The 23,799-nt window shown below is 41.1% G+C and overlaps 1 protein-coding gene across 1 annotated transcript; it reads left to right on the forward strand.

The window, feature by feature from the left end:
- Positions 1-11,321: 11,321 nt before the first annotated feature.
- Positions 11,322-22,539, forward strand: LOC131983373 (proline-rich protein 29-like). The gene is made up of 6 exons (XM_059348094.1): positions 11,322-11,390; positions 11,705-11,801; positions 16,820-16,935; positions 17,536-17,705; positions 22,186-22,244; positions 22,493-22,539. Exons 1-6 carry the CDS (start codon positions 11,322-11,324, stop codon positions 22,537-22,539), a joined length of 558 nt encoding a protein of 185 aa, XP_059204077.1.
- Positions 22,540-23,799: the final 1,260 nt, after the last annotated feature.

The following is a 23,799-nucleotide window of genomic DNA, read 5'->3' on the forward strand; positions in this document are numbered from 1 at the left end:
CCATATTAAGCGTTGTCATCTGTTAATTAACATGCAACTTCAACATTTAAATGAAATAGTTTTTCCTCCAATATTGTACTTGCCTTTCAACTTGACACTGATTTAATATCAACCTCAAAACAAACATTGACTTATTTTTTAAATTTCAAACTCTAATGTAATTGGCTGTAACACACAAGTGCACTTTTACATTTAAAGATAATCTTCATGAATGCAAAAGAAGTTACTCCAAACTTGACATTTTACACAGTTGAAACTTGAAATTAAGCTGTAAGGTCACATGGCACAATCACACTTAATACTTAGGTGCTTAGTACAAGCAGTGTGGTATTTACTGCAGCTTCATATAGAGAGGTGATGAGAGGCCAGGCTGAGTTATCCACCTTGTTGACAAGAGGCCGAGCTCATATTGGCATCACGGCATTTAATCTGATCTCTCTGAAGAGTGACCAGCTGCAATCAAGGAACATTCAGGCTCGCCCTCAACTTCCCCGCACTGCGTTTAAGTATGGCATCCAGAGCTCATGTTCTTCTTCTTTTGTGCCCTCTGAAAGCGTGTAAATGTGAATTGAGAGAGCCTAAATGCAGCTTTAGAAGGATTTTACACAAAGAGGACAGAGGAAGCTATGAACTGTCCATTATGTGCTTTATCCTGCTCCTCAGTGTCTTTTCTTTCTCCAGAAAGAAAAACTTTCCAAACTATTTCTATTTCTGACAGACAGACAGACAGACAGACAGACAGACAGACAGACAGACAAGAAACCGACAGAAAGTGTCACTCCAGGTGTCAGATATTAACTCTCCTTGTATCCGGCTCAGCATTTTGGTTCAATTTCACTTCCATTTCTTCTGTATTTCTGCCTGTGCCCCCTCCGTCTCTCTCGTGCCCCACTCAGAAGCAACCATTGTTCTCATTATTATTTCAGCACTTGTTAGGAGAGCTGGGGTAGATGAATCCTTACAAACACACCCATGCATCCACACATGTGCCTATTCACCGTGAACACATTGGACACTGATGTGCAACAGACCAGCAAATCCTGACCCCAACCACAAGTATCTGAGAAAAACAACATGAATAAATAAACCTCATTAGATAATTAGACTTTAACAGCTTAGAATAACTTTACTATCTATTCCAGACACAACACATTATGCATGTATATGAAATATACAGTGTACTTATGTACTTACATATCTACTAACATGTTGACATGGTAACTGCTACAACCTGGATCTGAAGAGTTTAAGCTATTGTTGCCTTTAGGTTTTTAGTGCATGGCAGAAAGCAATTAAAGCATATTAATCATTATTCACATTCACAAAAATGTTTGAAGCCTGAATATCATATTTTCTTTTGAAGCAGGAAAAGAGAAGAGTAATAGGGCTGCACAATTAATCCAAATGCTTACAAGAAACGCAACATGATCTCATGCAATATCCAAATTGTGGCAGGAGCAATATTTTCTTTAAGCTAAAATATTTGTCAAAATACTATAGGTCGTGCGTCAGGTCCTACCGCAGAAAAAGAAGTCACATCAAGAACATTTTAATAGATTTACCAATGAAAATAACAAAGATAAATAACAGAATAACAAAAATGATGATTTCTTCCAATTTTGAGAATCATATTGCAATTGCAATACCAGTGAAAATAATCGCAAGCAGTATTTTTTTTTTTTTCAAATTGTGCAGCTATAAAATGTATGTGTGCAGGGTTTACAGATGTGTATTGTTTTGCTACTGTCAGGTGGCTCAAAAGTTTAGAGCAGCAGCCCTGCCTAAAGTTAGCCTAGCTCCAGACCTCTGCATTGGTGCACACAGCTCTTGGGTTTTTTTCCCACCAATTCAAACAGATCTGGTGTTGTGCCTGTGTCCCATGTTGGAAAACAACCGAGTCAATCAGAGCTTTGCAGGCGGGGATGTCAGAATATGACAAGAGGGACGTCATCTTTCTGTGCCAGTAGTAAAAAAACAGCAACAGAAAAATTCCCAGAAAAGAATGGAGAAAAAGATCAAGGCAGCTACTAAAGTTTGTAAGATGACTTACAGGAAAAATACCTCTTATAGGCATTTCTTCGATTAACATGACAAATGTTAATTACTTGTAGCAGCAACTACCACGGACCACGCATGTATTGACTAGAAACTGTAGTGACAGGAAGGATATGTCACTCACAACATTTTTAGCAAGACTGCAACCACAGAAACCGCATAGCATCCAGAAGCAGAAAAGTGAGTTCATCAGTGTAAATATATCTAATATTAATGCAAACATTAGGGATGGGAATAATTAGTCGATTAATGGTGGTTAATGACTTGGTCGATCACATGGAATTTTTAATCGGTCTGTGTATTTTTTCATTTTAAATCTCACTGGTATTAGTACTCACTGAACTGAAACACGGCCGAGCGTTCAGTTCTGCGGCCGTAATTGAATAAGCCAATGAGCAGAGATTTAAGTTGGATAAAGCTACAGTTTGCAAACTGAAAGTTGCAATAACAATTATAAAACACACAGAAATACAAGAGTATTAATTTGAGCAAAATTAGCTTACTGTATCAAACCTTGCTAGCATGAATTACTAGGTTTAAAACACATTATGCAAGATTACTGTGAAAACTAACCTCATGCCTCTTCGGCGGTGCTAAAACATAAAGCATTAAACTCCTTGACGTTATCTTTGCAGTTTAATCTCACTTGATTTAGTTTTACGACTGACAGGATGAAGTCTCTTTTCGTCCTTTTTTAAAATAAAAGCATCCGTTATGAAAACAGGCTTTTGCATAGTACTGTGTGTGTGTGTATATATATATATATATATAGATATATATATTATTTTGCCCATGTATGCATGCAGCGATTAATCGATTAATTGTTAACGTTATAGATAATTGAGTTGGCAGGTTTTTTCCAAACGCCCATTCCTATGCAAAACCATCACACCCTGACTTTAAACTGCACAAAGCAAACATTAAACAATTAAACATTGATATTGAAGTTTTGCTTCACATAATTGGGTGCCCGCAGGATCTGAAAAATCACTACAATATAATAATGACCACAATGTAAAAGCCAATTGTCTCTTTATGGGCTGATTCAAATAAGAGAAACCATTGAGCAGTTTCTCTGGTTCTCCTGTGTAAGTTTTGTCATTTTCTTACACTAAAGTCTCTTCTCTCTGACTTGGCTGAATGTCAGTTTAAATTACTCACCACCTTGCCTCAGAACCACTTAAAGTTCTCATTTTCTCACTTCGGAGGCACTATGAGTCGCCCACTACCACTGAGCATATGCTAAAGAGTTAGCATGTAGCAGCGTCCATGTGGCCAAAAATCTGTTGTGGACACATGGACGCTGCTCATTACGGTGCTTCTCTTCACCGATGGAATGACGTGCAATAATCATGGTACATTCTTCTGAGAGAGGAAGTCATGTACGGTTATGAGCCCACAAGTTGGACTGCCTGACAAGGCTGAGCTGTCGTTAATTATAATGAGTGCATGAGGAGGATATTATTAGGATAATGTTGAAGTGGCAGTGCGGGAACAACACGTTAACATGTTAACCCGTCACCCCAATCAACATGTGAGGAGCTGTGCAGGTTTGGTTTGTTTCCAGCTCTCTCTTCATAGGCTACTGTACATTTGCTTGTCAGGAAGCGTCACCGCTGACCTTTTACAACTCAGAGCTCATGGAAAATAATGAACCACGCTCTGACCATGAAAATATGACGGAAATAATGATGATTAAACCACTACTGGCATTCAGCACTTCACTGTAATAAAGATAGCTCTTCTGAGAAGCTTTAAGTAAAAATACCTTATATATCACTGTGAAGGTCACATGTTGTGCCTCACTTTTCACCGGAAAGGTTTGACACGCTGCAGATTTGAGTGTAAGGGACACTGTGTTTGAAAGATGTTTTTAAATCCCTCAGTATTTTTCTGATTAGAGGGCAAGATGCACAAAAGATGTGCTCTCTATGCCGACGCAGGTCCCACAAGGATGAAGTGGCCTTTCTCAGCCCCGTTCAATCTGTTTCTAATGGGATGTGCTGTATTCAAAGGAGGAAGCAATAACAATGCATGCAATGAAGTTGAGGAATGGAAATGGTATCTCTGTCTCACTCGGGTGAATGGATGTAAACACTTGCTTTTGTCTGTCTCCCTCTGGTCCACACATGGACACACGCACAGTAGAACGTGGTATGACTTGGCAATCATTTGAAAAAGGTGTCACAGATGCCCTTATCTGGTGTCTACACTCAAATTATAGCATGTATTTTGCTTTCATTCCACTTAAATGACTCACTTATGTTGACACTAAAACACAGTATTTGCTAAAATGCATTTTTAAAGCGATTCTATTAATTTTTAGAGTTGTTGTGAGACCCCACGCTGGCTTGAGCCCGTTGAAACTGGTCGAATTTCCAAAAAACACTAAAAAGCACTGTAACAGGCATCCATGCACAAATGCACACACATACAGACAAACATACACACTCCTCTGCTCCACATCACCCCAGGCAAATTGTGCCACATCCAATTCAGCAGGGAGCCGGCAGTCCTTGCATTCAAACTCATGAAATTTTAAATAAATCTATTATGTGCAGGCAAATGAACAACAAACAACAAAATTGCCTCATTCTTTCCATTATCCACAACACTATGAAGTTGCTGCTTACGCACACACACACGTAAACACTTAACTCAATTAACGCATTTCGAAACCATCTGCAAAATGACACACCTACATCATTTCACACTTGCAAATGTGTTTCTATGCAGCACATATTCTCAGCGTGAATGTAAGCATCATTTGCCAGAGTGACTGTTGTTGATTTCATAATAGGTCTGTGCTGTCAGCTATAACCCCGACATATTCTTCAGTTTTTGGGTGATGAGTGAGATGCGCCACACTGCTTTTGTACCTGCCCTGTCCTGAACTTCACCTAGCAAAGGGTCAGTGTGTTCTCACTCCAGCAGCTTGGTCCCTTCAATCTGTCTGCACTCTCAAAGATTTCTTCCTCACACACTAAGAACCAGCAGCACTGCTGAATTCATACAAACACGTTTTTCATATTATAATGGATGAAATTGGGAGATAATAAGGAATAACAAGATGGTGATAGAGGGCGAGTTATCACAGTCACCTTCTTGTTGTTCTTTGTTTGGTTTAAAAATAAATTAAGTGGAAATGTGGCTCTGTGACATAAAGGGTAAATTAATTTTCCAGTGAAAACAGAGAACAACAAAAGCTCTGTAGTTAAAAGAAATGAATTACCATGCTTATGAACTTCTTAACGGATGTGGACACCCGTTTTTATTTGTGTGCATTAAAAAGTACAATATAAACTGCCAATGTAATCTCAAAGAGGTAATGCTTTTACACTTATGAAAGGTGGGACTTTTGTATGAGTTACTACAAACAATATGCAAATTAATATTTAGTATTCACAGGTTCGGCTCTCATGTGCTAAAAGAGCCTAATCATATTCAGAAGGAGCAGATGTCTGCCATAAAATGAATCAAACAGAGAAAGCCAGTGTTAGTGAATTTTCTGCATTGAGAGAAAAAGGGGAGGGCAGAGCAGGTACATCATTGTGTGAGTCACTGTTACAAATAGCTTATGATTTCATTGAGAAAATCATAAACTATTCTAAATTAAATAATTTAATGAGCCTCCAACCCGAAGGAAAGTTTTAGATGGAGAATGAGACCACAAAGGCTCATTGTCTGTGCAGGCCTTCGGCGGCGAGGTTAAATCTAATTCTCGTGAGGAATGACGAGTCATACGTTGCGCTGAACCATCCCTCATCTCTGTTTCTGCATTTAATCGAGGATCACGTCCAGGTCAATCCCGCATCTGGATGTGCACGGATCCAGCGAGGGGCGAGGAGACAGCTTGGCACTGGGGATGTCAGATCAAAACACAAGAAGGGAGCTTGGCACAGGTTGTGTCTGATTAAGTCAGCATTCAGCGAGGAGTGCTGGAGAGAGGGAGCTGAGACACAATGACACCAGCTTGGCTGCCTTAGATGGATACGATCACCATGGGACCAATCAAGCACACAATAAACAAAAAGCAAACATCCAGCAGAATGGGAGCGAGTGGTATTAATATGCTTTTCTCTAATGACCGCGTCGTCTCAAGGGGATGCTGGGTGTCTCATCCCATTGATTTCCACTGTAAATCACTTGTATTGACCATAAACTGGTGCACTGTTCTGCAGCATCATTATAAACCCTTCCCACTGCCTACGACACACGTCCCCAACCTCTTACATTTAAATGGCCGAATGCGTGATAATTGGTGGCCGTGTCTAACTAGTTTATTATGTATTAATAAACTCAGAGCGTGCATGGAGACGTGTTAATTGGCTCGAGTTGGTGGTAGGCACTATACAAAGCTTGCCCACAACCGAAGGAGGAGGAGGAGGTGGTGGTGGGGAGTGTCTGTCAGTCAGCTCTCCTCCTTAGGGAGAGGAGAAAAAGGAGAGGAGTGAGAGGAGATATATTCAAAGCCTTATCTCACATTGCTTCTCTGGCTCTCTTTCTACCTCAACCCTACATGCTAGACAGTGGATCGCCAAAGAGAGAATTACGTCCGTGATCTCTACTCCTATACTCTATTTTGGCTCAGTCATACCACTCTTGTGCTCTCAGCGTCTCTATATATTGTGTCTTTTAATGTCTTCCTTATTGTCATTATGTCATTCACCATAACAGAACACTGTCGCTGGGAAGGCTCCAAACTTCTGCTTCCCTAAAGGGGTCGACGTGACATTGGATGGCCCTTGATGAGAAGAAATACAGCTTTTCTTACTTTCTAGTTGTTCTAAACAGAGATTTACCAATCAACAGCTTGCACAGATCAATCACAAACAATTACAACACAGCGGTAAACTTATTACAAAGCCACAAACATTCACCGGACTGCAACCTGTGACCACTCTGATGTTGAATTTCGTGAAATAAGTCGACATTAGACCTTAAAAAATTGATTGTAGTCCTCATTGACATTATCTAAACAAACCTCGCACCCATGCACACACCCCCACACGTGATTTGGAACACACACACACACACACACACACACACACACACACACACACATTGCTACCAACACATGAGGGCTGCAGGGTGGTGTTGCCATAGGAACGAGAAAGGTAATGGCCATGTTCTTGAGCTGATGCCGCAGGGGGTGAGGGGCAAAAGAAGGGTGTGTGTGTGTGTGTGTGAGACAGAGAGGGGGGGTGAAAGTGAGTCAGAGTTATGAACTAATGATAACAGCTTTAACTTCAAATCTCGCGTCTTACTGTTGCCATCCCTGACAGCAGGCGACGCCAGCGTACTAATAGGATAACATTTGAAGAAGTTCTGTGCAACAGTACATCGGTTTACATCCAAAATAATCGAAAATTTTAACTGAATTTAGAGAAAATTGGCCAAAGAAAATGCTAATTAATGCTGTTTTCTATTCACTTAAGTCTTTTTGATATAGAAAAATGGGAAATTATGGGTTATCTTATTGGTATAGGTCATTGAAGCAAGTAATTATCGGGTATCAGTATTTAAAAAAAGGTCTATTTTCATTCTAGCTCAAAAAATTACTTTATTTGCCACAATATCAGTCATCAATGAATTCCCCCCCTTTAAAATTGAAATCGCTGAAAAAAATCCATATCCTGCCATCTATAAGAAGGATGCAACAAGAAGGTGTAATTAAAAGAGCGCCAGTTGGTACCTCGAACAGTGAGAAACAATGCAAGAAACTCAATGAAACGATGACATTTCTGTTTGTTTCATGTATTAATGTGAGGCAGGTTACATCACATCTGTGTGGAGTGTTGAGAAGACTGTTAATCTGCTTGTGACTGTTTTCATCCCTTCAGCGGAGCAGAAGTTTCAATGGACTTTGAAGTCATGCTTCAAGTAAGTCAACATTTATTCCCTAAATCTGTTTCCGTTGCACTTTGTCGAAATTTCCTTTCATCAACACAACCAACTTTTCAAACTCAGCAGAGCATAATTTTTTTTGCAACTTTTTGAGTTTTTTTCCCCCGTATTAAAGCGTTTCCACTCCACTTGTGACGCCATCAGCAGAACATCCAGCTAATGTGGTTAATGCTGTGAGCTATGGTGCAGAGAGAAGTGCTGGGCAGCTCCATGCATGGCCTTCCCTCTCCACCCCTCAGGTATGAATAAATAATCCCTAATGCAATGAGCTGAGCCTTTAACCAACACTGATGACCATTCCTGTGTGTGTGCATGTGATTAAATATTACTGAGAAGTGCAAATAATTTAATCATACCCCAGCAGCCTAGTCCTTATAGAGAGCAGTTTAAGTGTCAGAAAGCTCTGGGGTCTCATTTATATTTGACATATGTCACATATGCATATATATATATGGTTCTTGAAATGTTCTATTTATAACCCATGGATACTCAGAGTACACATGTATCGTGACCTTCTGTGGCCTCACTTCACTTAATTTTAGGGTTCGGTGGTTATGTTTGTATCAATATCATGATATCAATAACAATAATTATTTTTTATATGAACCAAATACATTTACAGAAGCACTGTACTTAAAGGGGACCTATTATGCTTTTCTTTTTATTATCATTATTACATATTAAACATGGCCAAATAGTCAAATCATGGGTTAAATGTATATGAAAGAAATCTGATGATGTTGTAGAGTTAGTATGTTACTTTTCAGATTAAGTTTTTACATATCAAACATATGACCAACTTAATAAATACAGAGGAACTGGCTCCTTTTTTTCAGTAAATGATTGTTCCATCACTGCGATATGGTAATTGTTTACAACATTACATGAAGAAATAATAAACAATACTCCAATAACCATTTAAAAAAAATCTTTTACTGCAATTTTCAGATTTCTGCAAAATGAGAACAATAAGTCATTTTATGATTTCAATAAAAGATGATAAATTATGATATTGAAGTATTGCCCAGCCTTTCTTTATGATATAATTGTTGTCCAGGGATTATTTGATTTGATTATTTCTTAAATATTAACATGAGATTTTATTTCTGTGGTGGCATTCGTGAAGCACTTCTCCCTATAAAAAAACAAAAAACAATCTGTTATTCCAACGAAGTTGATGTGAAGTGCGTGGGCTGCGCTGGATAACAGGATGAGAATTATCTTTAGGCCACTCTGCCAATTAAACATAGTTTATTAGTTCCCTCATCTCTCAGAATTGGTCATAACCTGCCGATGCGGTTGTTCCAAACCCCCCTTCCTCCTCCTCCTTCTCCTCCTCCTCTTTTCACTGCTTGATGCTTCTCTTTGTGTCACTATACCCACACGATGACAGGGGGGCTTTTAAAAATAGAGACGATCCACCCAGATTACAGCGTTTTAATTACAGAGCTGAAGATGCGATGGGGGTGTAGAGGCCCCTGCAACTGACAGGGAGTGGGGAGGGCTGAGGAGGGAGGGAGAGCTGGAAGACAGAGTGGTACAGTGAATGTAAACTGTGTGCTAATTAGTGTCGTCTGCCATGGTGAAGCGCTCGTGCTGTAACCGCCTATTAAACATGGATTGTTGGCTGTGTTGCATTCTGAGCACCCCATAAATGCACAGCAGTGGTCACATCACTATTACTTAAATATTAATGCCAGAAAATCACCTGTGGGGAGACTCGGGGCAAATCCTGACAAGCCAACTGTATCACAGTCCTGGTCCTACAGCCATGACACTGGTTTTGTGTGCTCACCAGGGTTTTCTGTCATAAAATACTTTTATTCACCCCTAGCATTTGTTAGCAGTATAAACAATAAGAAAAATGGTTTAAAACATGGTCTCAATATGTATTCATCAGCTGCTTCTTTAGAGTTTTAAAATTGTTTGAATATATTTTTAAAAAATCCCACATATCCTCATAATTGCTTGCTACAGTTGTGTGTGTAAATTAAACATTTAGGTAAATAGTAGGGCTGGGCGGTATGACAACAAAGATTGTCAAAATGATCACATCTATCGTATCATCAGTACATTTTTTTCTATATGGTTAAGATTTGTTTAGAGCTTGGCCTTTGTTACGTTTGAGCCCCAATATAGACTATTTATTTATTGAATTACCAGAAAAGAAGCTATATGACTTATATTGTTATCTATATATGAAATGACCTATACCCGGATAGAAGATTTTGGCCATATCATTCTATCATGGGTAATATAAATAACCACTGTACTGGAATAGGAGAAGCAATAGTTTCGACAAACTACATATAGAGACCACAACATGAACCTATCTCCTTACAACTATAATTATGTGCTATAAATTGTATTCACTGTTGTTATAGCAACAGAAAACAATAAAGTGTCGCTCACTTTAGTTTCTCAAGTTTCTTTTTTTCTTATCTAAAATATCTGTTTACTGTCTGTGTTCTTGATTAAAGATGTAGTCTATGTTATCAGCTGTTGTAATGCTGTATCCATTAAGCAGCATGTAAATATTTTATCATGTAATTGAGCCATAATGTAAGCAGCACCCTCTCTATCTGTGTTCACATACTTGGACATGAAGATGGAAAAAAAATCTGCTTTATTTAATTTTAAAGTAAAAACTAAATAAACTATATGAATAAAAAGATGTCTCGTGTATGCTGCTGCTGCACACTAGATTTTAGTGCTGGAAGAAAACTGTACTTAGAAATGCCAGCCTGCAGATTAAAATTACTCACGCAAAAACAAGGAAGGTCTAATTAGCTTCATAATTATTATTACTTTCAAATTGGTTGCTGATTAGCTGGTGACTTGTACCTCTGAGTAAGTAACCTTACAGACTAGAACACCTACCTGTGTTTTATTTAATTGAACTAGCAGCTATTTTTTACTTTGACATTTAAGAGGTTTTTTCTCTCTCATTTGATCGTGTAATGAAAAACTAATTACATCCACTGTGATGTGTGTGATTCACTGTTGAAAAACAGTAAAGCATAAAAAAGTCCAGAGTGGGTGGTTGCTTTTTTAGACAATGTATTATGGTTTTAGTTCTCTGAGTTACCAGCTGCTCTGCTTTTGGCTTCCAAAGTGAGATTAATTACACAAACAGCCTGTACTGCGTACTGCAGGTCAATGTAGTGATCATAGAAGGAGGAAGTGTGTGTGTTTGTGTGTGTGTATGTGTTATGTGGGAGAATGCGTGTGCATATGCAGACTGTTGCTTCTGTTTTGGCACCTTGGCAACCTGCTACTGTGTGCCTCTGCATCTAAGCAAACAGGTTAGAATTACATAGTGAGCATCTTGTAAATCATATCGGCTGAAGCTCTCACATATGGCGTGGACAGAAGATATTTATCCACACTTTGAGCCGTATGATCCTCGCGCTTTTCAGATATTTCCTGTAAGTCTACATTATTTTCACTCATTTACGCTTCTGTGGTTATTGTGCCGTCAGCTAAAGCTCTTTATCTTTTAACGACTAACCTGCTGCTCTCTCTGAGCCCAAACCCGTCACAGAGTCTTACGTCATAATACAATCATTTCTAGCATTACAAGAAGTGATGTTTTTAATATTGTTTGCATATGGGAAGATAATTCTTCCATTTCCCCCCTTCCTGTGGAGTCGAGCTTCCCCTCCCGCATAGATAGAGTTTATTCTCAGCCACTGTGCCTCTAGGCAGAGTGCCTCATTACAGGCCCATCTCTCCTCCCCAGGCTCCTCAGCAGCCCACCACTATCCTGCAGCAGCTCCCAGCGACCATGATGCCTCCTGGCTCTGCTTCCATTAGCCCTGGTGGTCACGTCAAGGAGGGTATGGCAGACTGTCACCCCACACAAACTAAATCTCAGGATTTCACACTCACCGCTGTTCTTGCCTGTCTGTCACATTACGAGCTTGCTAGCAAGCACTCAGATATATTATTTATGGTCGACTCTTGAGTTTGGACAATTGCATAAAATGTGTGTGCATGAATTTGCCTTTGAGTGTGTGTGTGTGTGTGTGTGTGTGTGTGTGTGTTAAATTCATATCCAAGTGCTGCAGCAGGCTTTAGTCAGCCCGGTTTACAACTTTTAAAGAGATAATTCAATTATTTAAAATAAAAGTTTTGTAAGTCAGTGGAATTTAGTTCAGACATTCAAAGGTTAAAAGTCTTTAGTGATGGTAAATACAATGTGGTCCAGAAACGTCCAATATTTGTTACTGTGCATGTAGATTTCAGGTTATAAGTGTTATAGTGGCTGCCTAAACCAAGCTACAGTGTCACTCTGCGTTTACTCAGGTTATGAAACAATCCTGAGCTCAAACTATCATTTAATGGCCAAACTTGTGGTTCGGTATATAAATTGTATACATTTGCATTTTGGCACAAATGCTTCATAATTGGATGATCTGTTACCAGATCAAAAATACCTCTTAAATCCTTTCCTATTAGTGGCTGAAAAAGTTGAATGGTGAAAGTAAAAATCTTTACAATTTTCTTCGGATGGAACATTCTGTCAATGCTGAGGTTTCATATTTTCATTTTTAACGTATATGCAGTGAATATGCCCCTATCAATCATCAAATTTCTCGATTTCAATCTTCAGGTCTCAAATTACCCTTCACTAAGCTGCTCCCAAGAACGTCCACAGTCCAATTCTACGATAGCAACCATAAGTAGCCATGGGAGGCCTGTCAACCATTCAGGGTTCTGTTTCCTAATATTTCGTTCGATGTCTTATTATGGGATGCACGCCCTGCTGCAGACCTCAGAAGCATTATTCTTATTACACCAATCCTGACTGGCTCCCAGCTCGACCTAGCCGCGGTTCCCCAGCAGGAGGAAGATGTCCTGTTACTGGACTATGGGGATGATGAAGATGACACCTCAGGATTCCTTGTTTCAGAGGATGAAGACGAGACGATGACATCTTAATACAGCAGCAGGAGCCCGATTTCCGGTGCCTCATCCCTCGACTGTGAGGCGATGGACAGCCTGGGTCTGCTCCACATGCCTCCGATGGGGCCACTCGTTGCAGCGCACCTTCACCCAAGGCGGCTGTCAGCGGTGTCCTCCAGGAGTCCCAGCTTGCCGTCCAGATCTGACCATTTTCAGTCAGCCCTGACTGAAAAGGTGTACAAGGTGGTGGCGCTCAATGTCCTCTTCCTGCTCACGGCTTATCAGGCTGAGTTATGTGAGGATTTTGTGCGAACTCAGGACCCAGCTACGTGGGACGAGATACCGGTCATCACCGATCTGTGTCTCCATGTCCAGCGCTGCGCAGTGCGGGCCACGGGGAAAGTGATGGGGACCATGGTTCTGCAGGGCGTGGTGGCTAAACCTCGCCAGCCTGCCTTGAAAGGCCCCAGCTCTGTCTCCACCTGCGCTGCATAAAAGCTTCGCGCAGGCAGCTTCCCAGAGTTTGCAGTTTAAAGTACCCAAACAGTCGAATCCCCAGCTGGCCCAAGAAATCTGCAGCCCCAGTTGCAGTTCCGCTGGTACAGCCCTCGCAGACCGTTTCCAACCAGGCTGGGAAGAAAAAAAAGTGGCCTGACCGCCCCTCTCTCCATCAGTGATGGCTGGCTGTTCCCCGTTCACCAGCTCCCCCTTTTGAGCGTGCACCGAGGGGCCCACCACACCCCCGTCTCCCGGCTGCCACGGTACGGACTTTTGATGGCAGAGGGTTCAGCTGTTGCCCCTCTCTCCTGTCCACAAGCACGCACAATCACACACGAGGGCGAATGCCCTATCCTGGATCTATGTGGCTCTGAACAAATATCTCAGGAAATACAAGTTCAGGATGCTGATGCACGGATCTCTGCTGCGCCTTGTGAGACAGAGCGATTGGTTCACTTCTGTTGATCTAAAGGATGCATATTTCCAGATCTCAATCTTTCCTCCCCACAGAAAGTATCTGAGATTTGCTTTTCGGGGGGGGGGGGGGGGGGGGGTCTGTCTTTGAGCCTGAGGGTGTTTGTGTGGTGCACGGAGGCGGCAATAGCCCCGTTGAGACAGGAGGGCATCCGCTTGGCCACATATCTGGACGATTGGCTGCTGTTGGCACAATCGGAGCAGGAGGCCAGGGCGCACACGCATATTCTTATACGACACCTCGCCGATCTGGGTTACGTGATAAACACGGAAAAGAGCATGCTGCAAGTTTTCAGGGCATGTCTTGTACTTTTTCAGCCAGGCAAATCTGTTCAGTTCAGATTATTTCTTCGGTTACTCGAACTAATGACGTCTGCCATTCTCGTAGTCCGTCTTGGCCGGCTCCACATGTGGGAATTCCAGCTTTGGGTGGCCTCATGCAGGCTGGATCCCGTGTGTCATGGCGCACGGAGAGTGCTGGTCACACCGGGATGCGTCAGGGCGCTGCATCACTGGCAAGTCCCGCCCTTTCTGACTCGCGGGGCGCCCATGGCTTCCAAGTGCAGACTCTTTTAGCGGTGTTCCTCACCCTGAAACGTTTCCTTCTGTCTCTCATGGGTCATCATGTCCTGGTGAGGACGGACAATATGACGACGGTGGCGTATATCAACTGTCAAATTGCATATGTTGGTACGCAGATTGATCCTGTGGAGCTGCAGTCGTTTCCTCTCTCTGAGAGCGACGCACGTCCCGGGTGTCCTGAACACAGGCGCGCCAGTATACGGGGGAGTGGACTTTGCATCCAGAGATTGTGGAACAGATATGGGCCCGGTTCGGTCGGGCCGTGGTGGATCTGTTCTCGTCGAGAGACAATGCCCAGTGCCCGCTGTTTTTCTCTCTGCGCAGCAGGGATGCTCCCCTCGGGGTGGACGCTTTAGCGCACGCCTGGCCGCGCGTGGGTCTTTATGCATTCCCCCCGCTGGCCCTCATATCCCCCACTCTCTCCACTTTCCCGTTTTATGAAGGGAGCACTCAGGCTTCTCCCTGTGTCCAGACCGCTGGTACCACTGTGGGATATAGCTGTGGTTCTGGAGGGGCTTAAGGGCCCTCCTTTTGAGCCACTGGAGGTGGCAGACTTGAAACACTTGTCTCTGAAGACAGCGTTATTGCTGGCTCTGGCTTCGGCTAAACGGGTTAGTGATACCCATGCGCTTTCGGTGCATCCCTCGTGCACTCAGCTCTTCCCGCGGGATGTGAGGATGATTTTGAAGCCCAACCCGGCTTTTGTGCCTAAGGTGGTGGGCTCATGTTCTCCTATTGAACGTGTGGCTTTTGCTGCCTCACCAGTTGGGCAGGGGTCACATGCATTATGTCCAGTCTGTGCGGTGCGCAGTTACATGGATAGGACAAGGGGTGTCAGAAGGAGCGATCAGCTGTTCGTCTCCTGGGCTAACCCTCATAAGGGGAAACCTGTCACAAAGCAGCGTCTTTCCCACTCGGTGGTGGAGGCGAGTCAGGGTTTGCAGCCACCTGTGGGCCTGCGAGCAAACTTGGCTGCATCCTGGGCCTCTCGCTTTTGTCTGTTTCTATATGCTGGATGTCTCCGCCCCGTGCATGGCACGAGTGGTTTTGCTGCCCTGATTGGAACAGAGTATTTTTCCCTGTGGGTTGGTGGATGCTGGATAAGCTTGTCTGGCAATACAGGAGAAACCATATCCCATAGTGAGACATCGAACAAAATATTATGAAAGAGAACTTTAGGTTATTTACATTACCCCGGTTCTCTGAGTAATATGAGTGAGATGTCTCACTAGACAACCGTTCTTGCTTGGGCGAGTGTGAAGAGGTGCTTATCTTGAATGATGTGGTGCCGTCTATTTAAGGTAGGTGGTACTACCTAGGGCGGACGCACACATTTCACCAGCCAATCAGGATTGGCGTATTGAGATTAATGCTTCTGAGGTCTGCAGCAGGGCATGCATCCCATAGTGAGACATCTCACTCATATCCGGGGTTATATAAATGACCTAAAGTTTTGTCTGATATATTTAGATGATAATGTTATCCATTGATTTGCAAGGGAAAATGCTGAGATGCTATGCACATGGAACCTGAAGGTCTGACAGCAGTCTAAAGTGAGCTTGAAATCAGCAGGAATAAGGAGATGGACTTTTTTCACAATACTTAACCCACAAATTATTTGACTTTGTGAAGCCTGAAAAAAGACAGAACATTATTTTTGTTTTTTGATTTTAAATGAGGAAAAACCATGGAGGGGGACAATACTGACAAAACAATTCCCCCAGAGAGGAAAGGGTAGCTGGATGTTACAGTAATGTTGTCCATGAGACAGATAAGGGCTGAGCTTATCCAGCCCAACCAATCAGCACATGTGAGTACAAGTGACATAATCTTCAGTCGTCAGACTAACATTAACTGACATTATCACTTTATTATTTATGAAATTGACATAACCCCTTTGAGATGGGGCAATATTACAAAGTTTGTCGAGTTACTGAATGTTGCATCACCAGAGACCCAGATAGATAATTTATATTACCTGGAAAGCACTTAATAATTTATCAGGGTGGCAAATATTTGGTAAAAGTTACATAACCACCTATGAAAAACAATACTTTAAATGACAGCGGAATTATAATAACTAGAATACACTTTCCTAAATCTTGGTCAGAAAGTGTATTTGTATTGCTGAAAAGGAGTGAAAGAACTTTGCAAGGTGAGTCATCTGCGAAGAAATACTGGGTGACAGGAAGGTGAGAAAACTCACGTTCACCGCCTCAGTTTGACACAATGTGGGTTAATGAGCTATTCGCCCTGACGGAGGAGGATGGTATAGCTGGCTGATAAAATAGATAAGACAATCAGAAAGTGCTGATTGTTCTCTGAGTGAGTGAGTGTTTGAATGTGTGTGTCTGTGTGAGATGGGGACCATCAAAGTGTAATATTCTCAATGCAGACCTTGTAGAGCTGATGATGATCCAGAACGCCCAGATGCACCAGGTCATCATGAATAATATGACCATGTCAGCTCTCAGCTCATTCGGATACTCCAGCCCTGCGCCGGGCCCTGCGGTGGGTATCAGACAAGGATCAGGGTCAGTTCAGTCAATAAACTGAGTCTGATTTTATTAAAATGAGCTTTGACTTTTGAATTGAAATGAATTTGGTCATAACTTGCAATATGAGATAGGGTGTGAATGTTCCACCTTTATCTTGATATATCAATGCAGGAAAAAAATAATTTAATTCTACTACACACAAGACACAGAATCAAATTCTTCAACTCCATATGAACAAACAATCTCTGGTTTTATTATTGCATCCATAATGAATTTTCCTCCTAGCTCACTGTTAATGTTTTGAAGATCAAATGTGCTGATTTAAAAAAAAAAAAGTGTTTAACTTCTATTTGTTGAATGGAACTGGAAAACTATGGACATAATCCAGGAAGGAGTCAGACCTAATTTAATTTCATCTGACAGTTTTAAATTTAAATATTAAGAGTCAAGAATCCACCTTGATGTCATTCTTTATAAATAAGTAAGCGTTTTCCTGACTTTTCTTACAATAAAGACAGAGTTACTAGACTAAAACTTCAGCAGTGAAACTGTTCTAATGATCTGAGTCCTGCATTCAAAATAAAACTGGACTGTTTTTCTCCTCCAGTGTCAGACTCCCAGAGACCTGGTTATAATTCAAGAGAATGAGACTGACCCAGAGGTATACCACCACTATTACCAGCCTGCCCCTCATCTGTCCTACCCTGCATGGCTGCTGCCTGGGGCCACAGTGGTCTACCAAGACCCCAACAAACCCACATCCACTCCTCCACACAGAGACAGGTGATCAGAGCTCCTGCGTGGCCATTACATTCCATTATTTTCACTGGAGTTTTAGGTGGGAAATTGTTGAGTGCAGCTACTTTTGATACATGTAAAGCCATAAAATCGCCTTGCCAGGTGGTTATCAGACTGAGCACATACCTGTTGCTAGTCAGTTCCTTGTTTCTGTGCACTGTCAATTTGGGTAGCTGTGTTGTCCCTCTCAAAAATAAGTTTCAGATCCTAAAAAGTCAGTTATTGACCCCCAAAAATACCCCCTCTGAACCTTCAGCGCACACTGGAAGGTAAACTTTGTTGACAGGCTTACATTTTAAAGTTAGCTTAGCGGTTAACGTTGCCGTTTTTTTAAAAACGGAAACGCACTCTACGTTAAATTTGATTATTTTACCAGCGGTTTGAATCAAACAATATCCACCAAGGTGTTTCATTTCCAGTTTTTCTTGAAAATAACGACTTTAAAATTCATGTGTTGTTGATAATCCAGTTACTATTTTCTAAAAGTAATACCAGAGCCATCTTTTTTTTTTTACACGATGATGAGATTCTTCAGTGATTTCAAACAATTAGTACTAGCAATGTTATGATACTATATTATATACAAGGAGCACACCTACAACAAGCATTCCTTTTCAAGTATTTATTTATACAGCAACCTATGCCCTTTAACCTCAGAATGTGTGTGTGTGTTTGTGAAACGTGTATCTGGAGGAGTGTGCGCGCTTACGTGCGCATTTGTGTGTGTGTGTGTGTGTGTGTGTGTGTGAAGCATGGGGTATTTTATGCCAGCGCACTATACTAAAACACGTGTACAGCGCCTATGCGATGACATCAAACCTCTAACGTGCGCATGTAAATTCCATTCGCTTTCAATGGACAGACGAGCGTCACGTAGGCGTCATGCAGACGTCACGCAGACGCTGCACATGCGTTGTTGTACATATGCCTACGTGATGGCTGCGTGACGGGTGAACTACGCTTCAAATACGTGACATGAAGACCCGCAAGACTGTTAAGTACAATTCTACATGAGCGTACAAACACACGCTGTGTAGTGTGTGTGGAAATCAAATAGGGATGGGTCTTTCGTGCCGTGCCACTTGCGAACGTAGTGGACGCCTGTGCGCACGCTCGTCTCAATGTACAAATAATTATTTACTTTACAATTTTTTTGTTGAACAGCTGCTTCGCTTCACAATTAAAGCAGTTCATGTATCACCAAGAGAGACCGATGAGACAGTTTGGGCTGTTTCAAGTCTACACGTGCACACGTTAAGGCGTCTGAAGCGTTGGATTTAGGACAATAACACATACGCGTTAACGCGTGTACGCCTGTAACATTATATCAGGACTGGACCATTGCTCAGGAACAAACTGAGGAAGAGGCTGTGCGCATTTACGCACGAGGTCCACTGGATCATCAGGACCTGTCAGTTATTAATTTTCGATGTTCTGCAGAATAACTACACAGATCAGCTGTTACACAGAGTCTCAGGTTCATACGGGATTGTTTATAAGAAAGCAGAAATCATAGATGAACCCCAAGCCCCAACAGAGCTGTCAGGATATTTCGAGTATTTTCAGGCCCGTTTTTAGTTTCTTGATAATGAAATCTCTCTCTCTCTCTCTCTAGGTTTGAATGATATCGAATTGATATTTAATGATAGCAAGGGTGAAAGGGATAATTAAAATAATTTCAGCTACTTAAAAATAGTAATAGTAAAGTGTGACGCTCACAGCCAGTTCCCAGCTTCGGGCGCAGACATACAGTTCATTGCGCACCAGCTGTAATTAGGTAGGTCTCCTGGCCTCAAACAGAAAGCATTTTTGGCAAAACCATAATACCTATCATTGATCCCACTTCACTTTGAGTGTCCTGAGTCCTCCCTTAACAGCTACATATGGTATTTGTGAAGAAAAATGAAGAAATAGCTTTGTAAGAGCGATCTGAAAAACAGTTAAATATGCTTTTCTACAGTAATCTTCCTGCATTTTTAATATGGGAGTCAAAGGGGCTGTTGGTGTGTGTTGGTGGCGCATCTGTGCATCCTACACCCAAACTATAACTCTGACAGCTTTACCAGAGGATTGTGAGGGAGAAGACAAATTTTCCCACGTTTATATGTATAAATTATCTCTGTAGAGTGGAAATTGCAGCCTGGAGCGCAGTTTTCAAATGTATTTTTTGACAGTTTTTTTCTCTCCCTCTACACTCTGAGCGATGACATCACACACACTAACACGAACATTCCATGCAATACACACCCATTATAATCTCAGAATTTCTCCAAAAATGATCATGGTCATTGAACAGGGATTGATAAAAAAAACTATATGCCATATCGAAACGTGGATTAATACACCAATACACAAGACTTGTGTCTACTGTTTAAAGTTTAAATGGAGTCTCTAGGGTGAAATTATTAGAAGTAGACGTTTGAAAATCTCCAATTATTGTTCTTTTTCGCTCATTTTTTTTCGGCCGTCCCATTCACTTGAATGCAAAGTTTTGGGCAGTAATTTATATCGCGAAAAATTTGTATTCCGTAGAGAAAAGTAATACACACCGATCCCGATCAAAAAGCACGTTTTGTGTCCGGAAGAGGAAGAAGAAAAAATCCACACTATAACAATAGTTCTCGGGGCAAAGCTACAGCTATTGCTGTAGGGGCCAGTGCTTGGTGCGATTGCCCCGTGGCCCTAACAAGGAATTCAGTCATACCAGTTCACATTGTGGGTGAAAAGGGGGTGGGGGTGGGGGGAGAAAGAAAAGGAAAATATAAAATCAAAAATAGAAGAAGAAAAGCCAACATTTATGGTTGGAAAAAAACACCTACTTTTACGCATTATGAAAGACTTGGATATCAACAGGTTTTTGGATATGCGCAAATATTTCAGCGTCCTCTGGAGCGCAGTTAAACACTATTTTAAAAATATGCCATCAGCCAATGACCAAAAATTGTAGAATAATGATGCTAAATAACAGCAGCAACTAAAAATGTTTAGTGTTGTGGATGAATCCAGAATTACATGAATTTTCTAAGTAACTGAGTACCACTTAAACCACACTTTCTTCTGCTGCCAGCAGGTGGGGCTTTGTCTGGTGATGCAGAGAATTAACTGTCTGATAAAGTAAAAAGTAACATAAATTTCTCTCAAACAGAAATGATAATCCTGTAAACTAATCAGATTAACATTGTATCAAATCATCAACAGGCTGAGACATTTTTATAGCAGGCACAAGAATCTAATTTTGACAGACAGAGCAAATCAATGAGGTTTTGATTAAAGGTGAAGGGACATGTTCCCTACAGAGGCTCCACTGTATTGAGCAGATAAATTTTCTTCCATGAAAATCGTTAAAATAGCTCAAACTTCCTCATGCTTTGAAGATAGCTGGTGTTAATTACTGGAGGTGTGGAAGGGCTTTACATTTAGTGAATCTGAGTGTTATGTTGTAGATTTCATCCTATTAATATAGCTCAAACATCAAGCAAGAAGTCTGCTAGAAATCTATTTAAAGACATTTCATTTCACATCAGATGAGCTTGTCGGTACGGCTCACCAAAACATATTTTTATGAGATATTTTAGGATGTTTAGGGGCGCGATTAACAGATGGAATGCTTCATGTCACATCACTTTGCTTGGAGGACTTGTTCTCATATAGCCTAAAAATCACAGCTTAGTTCCTTTTTTTCACATCATCAGTCAGTACAATAGACAAATGCATTGTATGTAAACTAATAATTGTTTTCCAAACTGGCATACATCATTTCATCATGATTTGTAGTAGCTTTGCTTCCACTGAGCCTGAAATAAACCTATTACTCATTGAGAAAACGATAAACTCAAACATATAAAAATACTTTTTTAAACTTCTGGGTGGTTGACAGTTACTTTATGCTGAATAGACTTGGAAGATTTCATACAAAGATGCCCCTAAACACAGTGGAATGAATTTCAAAAATAAGGTCAATCCTGGCTCCTGATTCTGGCTCCAATCCTGATTAATTGAGCTTCTGTGACATGAACAAAAGGGAGCCATTCATGAAAAACATTCCTGAAACACCAATATAATTAAAACATTTTGTACAGAGAAATGGTCTAAAATTCCTCCTGACCAATGTGGAGATGTGATCAACACGTGCTGGAAATATTTGGTTGAGGTCACTGCTACAGGAAATAAGGTCTAACTAGTTGCTTAAACACATAATGTAAAAATAATAATAATTCAATAAAAACATGCACTTGGTTTTAGGTTATTTTATGTAGTTTTTACTATATTATTTTGACTTTGAAGAATATCAGACCACATTTATGTCGAAATTACACAAACATGCTGAGAAATCCAAGGGGTTCACTTACTATTCCTTGGCACTGTATATGATAAGTCATTGGGCTCTGTATTTATGCATTTATACTGAATAAATATCCAGGAGACGTAACACAGTGATTCATATGTTTGTGTTTTGTGTGATCAGGCCTGCTCCCCCACGCAGCAACACTGATGCCGTAAGAGCAGACGTCACACCTGCAGCAGGTAAAAACTTACCACACAGAAACACCCAGCCAATGGCCAATTAATAAGCCTGCTCCTTTGAAGATATATAGGACCCTCCCAAGCTGTGTGACAGGAGAGCCAACAGCAGCTTCACAGTAATTGTGATGAGAAGGGTACTGATTAGGAAAGCTGCTAGTGATTATGGTGCTGTTGATTATGAATGGCTGAAGAGATGAGTTCATCAGATGCTTTATATTTGTGTCATTTTTAATATTTTTCTTTCATAGAGAACAACAGTGCTGCTGAGCCAGAAGCAGAGAAGAAGAGAGGCTGATTATTAATTCACTCACCATATCTTTTCTTAAATCAAGCATAATAAATTCACGCCTACGTTTGTCATTTTATTGCTTATTACAATTAAATGTATTTCATGTTAATTTACAATAGATGAAACAGGCAAATAATAATGAATCTGTGTGATGTTAATAGTATCTTTGTGCCTTCACTTTGTCCAACCTGCATTACCCAAATTATCCAGTAGGGAGCAGCAACAGATGTTAAGTGGGAAGGCAAAAAGACCACAGGCAAGATTTATTTCTGTATTGACAAGCATGTACTATGACTGTGCATGCTATAGTGCTGCTGTAAGTCATGCATACCACTGTATGACGTAGCAAGAGTGTGACAACACTTAGGATGTACTACTGTGTAACACTGTGTGACCTCGTCTTTAAATACACGGTGATGAGTGGCTACAAGGATGAGAAGAGGCACACTCACATACTTACAGGTGACGATACTTAATCTCTACAGGTGATGACAATAAAAGCAATGAAAATATGAATATTTTGAATATGTTTCAAGAGGTATTCACTGGTCCAAACTTGGGTAAATGTTTTGAGTTGAAGTTACAGTGGAATTCATTTCTTTGCAGGGTTGCATTAACTTGCTTGCAATAGCAGATCGGTTGACTTTGCCAAATGGGACAATACAGCAAGCAGCATACTGAGACAGCTGAGTCATTGGAAAGAATTTCAATGTCAATTTACAAGATTTGTCTGTGACAACACGTCTCAATTCCTACATTTCTTGGCATCCACTAAAAATAGTTTCAGGATTTCCGAGATTTATTTGGAGTTTGAAAACTGTGCTGTACTGTGACAGTGCAGGATGGGGAGCACAGGACTCCAGCAGGGTAATTTTAAAGATAGGGGATGAAGGCAGCACACCCAGATCTCTGATAAAACACTAGGATTAAGAGCTCAAATGGGAAGGACGTGCCAATACAGCTGTCTCGGCACTGTCTCCAGGGTAATTCCAATGTTTACCCAGCTATTAATATCAAACCACCACACGCTGCCTATCATAGAGACACAAGTGAGAGCAGTGTGTGTTAGAGAGAGGGGGACAGTGAGTCAGAAGGGGTTAAAAACAAATATTTTCAGAAGGAAAATGAGATTCGAGAAGGGTAGAAAGTGAAAGAAGTAATATTTGATAAGCGAGATTGCGCTTATTGTAGTTTCAGAGTGTTAAATGAAGAGGAGGTGGTGCAGTGCGTCCAGTAACGCTCCGCACACTAACAGGGAACAGTGCG

Source organism: Centropristis striata, chromosome 13 (assembly GCF_030273125.1).
Source record: "Centropristis striata isolate RG_2023a ecotype Rhode Island chromosome 13, C.striata_1.0, whole genome shotgun sequence".
NCBI classification, from domain to species: Eukaryota; Metazoa; Chordata; class Actinopteri; order Perciformes; family Serranidae; genus Centropristis; species Centropristis striata.

Excerpts from the sequence above, each read along its gene's own strand:
- LOC131983373 (XM_059348094.1), top strand. The coding sequence starts at position 11,322 with ATGGCGTGGACAGAAGATATTTATCCACACTTTGAGCCGTATGATCCT. Across the intron at positions 11,391-11,704 it reads GCGCTTTTCAGATATTTCCT|GCTCCTCAGCAGCCCACCAC; the intron begins GTAAGTCTACAT and ends TCTCCTCCCCAG. Across the intron at positions 16,936-17,535 it reads GCCCTGCGCCGGGCCCTGCG|ACTCCCAGAGACCTGGTTAT; the intron begins GTGGGTATCAGA and ends CTCCAGTGTCAG.